Source organism: Fukomys damarensis, unplaced genomic scaffold (genome assembly GCF_012274545.1).
Source record: "Fukomys damarensis isolate Sample0158 unplaced genomic scaffold, DMR_v1.0_HiC HiC_scaffold_3, whole genome shotgun sequence".
Lineage (NCBI taxonomy): Eukaryota > Metazoa > Chordata > Mammalia > Rodentia > Bathyergidae > Fukomys > Fukomys damarensis.
This window is the reverse complement of record NW_022900915.1, coordinates 48207088-48211360: the sequence shown is the minus strand read 5'-3', so window position 1 is coordinate 48211360 and position 4273 is coordinate 48207088. Positions and strand designations below refer to the sequence as shown.

Genomic DNA, 4273 nt, shown 5'->3' with positions numbered 1-4273 from the left:
TTCCACCGGCTGCCGGTCCTTCTCCCAACTCACGTGCGGCGTGGGATTGCCCATGATCTGGCAGCTCAGCGTGGCGTCCTTGCCCACGGACACCACGAAAGCCTTGGGCCGCGCGAGGAAGCGGGGCGCGCCGCTGAAGGAGGGGGGGTCCATGCCAGGAGCTGCGGGGAGCGGGTAGGAGATGTCACAGCTATATGGGGGACCTGCGTCCAGGCGCTCCGAGTGTGCGTAACGTAGGGCAGTCCACACGCTCCCTCCCAGGTGGCACCATCGCCTGCAACACGGATCTGCCCTCCCCTGGTCTTAGGATCAGACTCCTGACAGGGATGGGCCCTCCCCTCCAGCATCCCTAGGAGTGTCCTGTCTCCTTCACTCTGCCACTAGGGGTCCACAATTCCAGCTTGGCCTTGTGTCCCTCCAAGAGGGAGGCTTGCTCATTCCAGCTGGGTCTAGGTTCTGGAGACCCACTGTAGTCACCAGCCTCTCTTGTCTTGTACATGGAGGGCTGCAGCACCCTACCCCAGCGTGTCTGCCCCAAGCCTTTTCCTGGGCCCCCACCCCAGACCTGCCCTGCCCACAGGGTCGGTCTGTTCCCTTTGATCCCACACTTCCCTTGACCCCCCACCAAGTGAATCAAGTTCTCTTGACAACACAAACATCCCCTCTCCTGTCCTCACTCTTTGACAGCCTGACCCTCCTGTAGGAGGAGGAGGATGGGCCGCCCAGACTGGGTGGTCAGATCCTGCTCGCTGCACAGGACATGGTGGAGTGAGAGACTCAAGTCTTCCCATGCAGAGAGGATGGTGGTCTCAAGGCTGAGGGAGAGCTGTACCTGCCTGCACTGGGTCTACAGAAGGGTGGTGGCACCAGGTGCTCTCCATGCTCCCAGGCTCGGGGCCTCGTGCCCACTATGGGGCTGTCTGGCACTTGCTTCCATGGTTCAGGTACCTAATCCTTTAATCCCTTTCAGGAGGCAGGGCTGAACCAGGGATGGGCTGCTTGCTGACTCACTGTGCAGTCAACAGCTCTGTGCCCCAGCTACACAGGCCAGAGACCCCACGTGTCAAGGACCAAGAGGGGTCTGTTCCCTGCTGGGCGTCTCGCAGGGATGCCTCTGCTCAGTCATCTGGGGCCCTAAGCTGGGGTCTTTTGAGTGCTTAGCACAACTAGGCCAGTCTGAGGGGTCCCCAAAAGCAGAGCCTGAGCTGGCCTGGTGACAGACAAGACAACACATGTGGTGGCCCTCACCGTGCTCGGGCTGACTCCAGGACGGTGCACTCCACTCTGCTGCTCAAGGCCGCGTTCCCCCCTCCCAGACATGTCACCAGATGGTGGCAGATCCCATTGGCTGAGGGCTCATCCTCGGAGCTTCCCAGCTGCCCTACCACTCTAGAGGGCCAAAGGGCTGCTGTGTGTGCACTCCAGGCCTGGGGGCCACCCCATCAGGCACCCCATGTTTTAGACAAGGACACTGAGGCCACCCAGAGCCTCCAGGAAGCCTGCCATGGACATCAGCCTTGTCCTCTGCTTCCCTTGTGGGCTGGAGTCCACTGGGTGTGATCCCCAAGAACAATTCAGGAGCCTCATCAGAGACCCAGCCTACCAGGAAAGCCCTGCGCCCCTCAGTGCCTACCTGGGGAGCTGCTTCTCTCACATGGCTATGTACTCAGGACCCTCAGCCCATAGAGCCTTTCCAGCCTGGCAGCCCCTGCACCCCAACTTCCACAGAGCCACCCAACACTGCTGGACCCACAAGCAGCCCTGCTGTTTGTCAGGAAGATCCTGGAGTGGGGGACTAGAACCCCACCACAAAACCCTGTGCCCTCCCAGGATGTCTGTGCCTCACCTTGGACCCCTAGCTGTCAGCGTTCCCACTTGGGAAATTCTTTCCTGGAGTCAGGTGTCACTACCCCTCTGGCTGTCCCCTCTGCTGAGCCATGGGCCCAAAATAGCCCCAGCTGTCAGCAGGCATCTATCTCAGCAGTGCTGGGGGCAGGGCCACCGGACCCCCAAGCAGCCCCAGCCAAGGAAAGACCATGGACAGGCAGCCCCTTCCCGCCTGCTAGGACTGAGGGGCAGGGCTGGAATCCAGCCCCTCTTCCTCTCAAAGTGGGGCACAGGTGGACCCCAGAGCTCCTGCAGAGCCATGATCTTCAGCCCCAACCTGAGCCCTGTGGACTCCCATGTCCTTCCCCTCCTCACCTTCTCCACGGGGGCTCAACGAGGACCTGGGTGGCAGGGGGTGGCAGGGGCAGCTGGGTCTGCTCTCCTTCCTAAGCCCAGGAGCACCACGGTTCCCACCCAGCAGCCCACACTGGCAGCTCCTCAGACTGCTCGGGGACAAAAGGACAGGCAGTGCTGTCAGCTGGAGAGGGCTGGACCCGCCCATGCCAACCCACCTCCTGGCCCAACCCAGATCCAAAATAGCCCAAGTGTCAGCTTCTGGGATTCTGTTTCACCCAAGCCCCAGGGAGGCAAAGGGCAGAGGGGTTGGGACACAATCCATGTCTCCCAGCAGCAGCATGAGCTGGGGGTGGGCACAGCCAGAGAGGGGCCCAGCCTGACTGGACTCTTATCACATCCTACAGCCCAGGCGAAGGAGCCTGGGGTATCCAGGGCAACTTGTAGCAAGCCTAGAACGACTGTGACAGGGCCCTGGGCCGCCCCAAGGGGACCAAGACCACTCAGGATTGCTCAGTCTGGGCCTGGCTGCACAGGTTCCCCAGCCAGCCCTAGGACTCAGCCTAGCCCAGGAGCTGGATCCTGCAAGGGCCCAGCCTGCCCAGGGTGGGGCATGGAAGGGTAGATGTGAGCAGCACACAGCCTACCCGCAGCAGCACCCCAGCCCTGAATCACCAGCCCAGGGGTAGATGGGCACTGGACACTGCACATGTACATGGGAGGTTGCCTCAGCAGCCAGGCAGCCACCAGGAGCCAAAGGGGCTGCCTGCAGGGTGTCCTAGGGGGCCCTCTCCCTGCAGGACCAGGCCTGACAGTGGGCCCCATCTAGGGAGTTACTACAGGGGAGAAAACTGAGCCAGGATCCCAAGCTGCAGGGAGGGTAGAGAGAGGGTGAGCCTAGATACTCCAGGGTCCCCACCCTGAACCAGCACTGTGGCTGTGTCCTCTATGGTGACTTCCTCCAGGTTGCACATAACCCACACCACTGACCTCACATGGCAGAAGGGGTAAGAATGTTCTAGGGTCCCTTAGAATGGCACAGTCTCTATGTGTGAGGCCCCACCATCTAACATCACACCTGGAGGATGTTTCAGCATGGACTTGGGAGAACTCCAAGGAGGAAGAAAAGATCAGGAAGATGCCACCCCTAAAAGCAAGACAGGGGCCACTGCAGGAGCATGCGGGGGGCAGGGGGAGTGAGCATGCACACATTTGCACATGTGAACAGCATGTGTGGCTGTGTGTGTATGTAGCTATGGGTGCGTAGGAGAATACCTACATGTTCATATACAGTTATCTGCAGCTTCCTGCATGTGTTTGTGCATGTGTATGAATGTGCACATGTATGAATGGCATGTGTGTTCATATGTGAGTGCCTGCACATGTGTATGCATAGCTATGGGCACATCCCACATGGGTGGGAGCACCCCACCCCTCTGGGGCCAGGGCCACAGTGGGCAGAGGGGTACATGCTTGTGGCTGCCCACAGATCCATGGGACGAAGTGAGCTCCTCTTAGCCCACCTCAGCCCCTGGACTCCTGCCCAACCCCAGGGCAGCTGCCTCCGGGACCCACAGCACCCACACCTCTTCCTGCTCCCTTCACCCCCAGACCTCCAACTTATGAGCCTCTAGGATGCCTCCCTGTATTTCCTGTACCCTGGTGATGGGTTTCTTTTCCTTTGCTATTCTTTTAACTGATAAATACATCGTCATTATATATACTCACAGACTTCCATGTGAGGTTGCCATGTATTTGTTGAAGAAAGGGCGTCACAGAGAGCCCCAAAGGCTGCACTTGCTCAGGACTCCAGTCATTTTCACACCACAGGGGCCACAGGACTCAGTGCCTACTGGTGTCCTACTGTGATGATGCTGGGATCCCACACAGAATGACAGGCAGCATTTCAAGAGGCCACAGAGCAAAGGGACAACTAGAAAGGGCAAAGGTCGGATCTGCACTTTCAGAGCACAGTTCTCATGGGCAGCTGGAAGGGACTGTGACAAGGTGCATTTTCACTCCCTTTGAAATCTGTGTGGGATGAAGGGGCCCTGGGCCCAGGGCTGCAGAAAGGGGTCCATGCCCACAAACC

At 59.3% G+C, this 4273-nt stretch overlaps 1 protein-coding gene across 1 annotated transcript in view; it reads right to left on the bottom strand.

Moving 5' to 3' along the window:
• The window catches only part of LOC117286911 (obscurin-like), a 9348-nt gene extending 8467 nt beyond the window's left edge, over positions 1-881 (bottom strand). Inside the window, exons 1-2 of the mRNA XM_033766060.1 lie at positions 833-881; positions 34-161 (exon numbers count right to left, since the gene is read on the bottom strand). Coding sequence (XP_033621951.1) covers positions 34-161; positions 833-881 — 177 coding nt within the window. The remainder of the gene's footprint in view (positions 1-33; positions 162-832) is intronic.
• Positions 882-4273: the final 3392 nt, after the last annotated feature.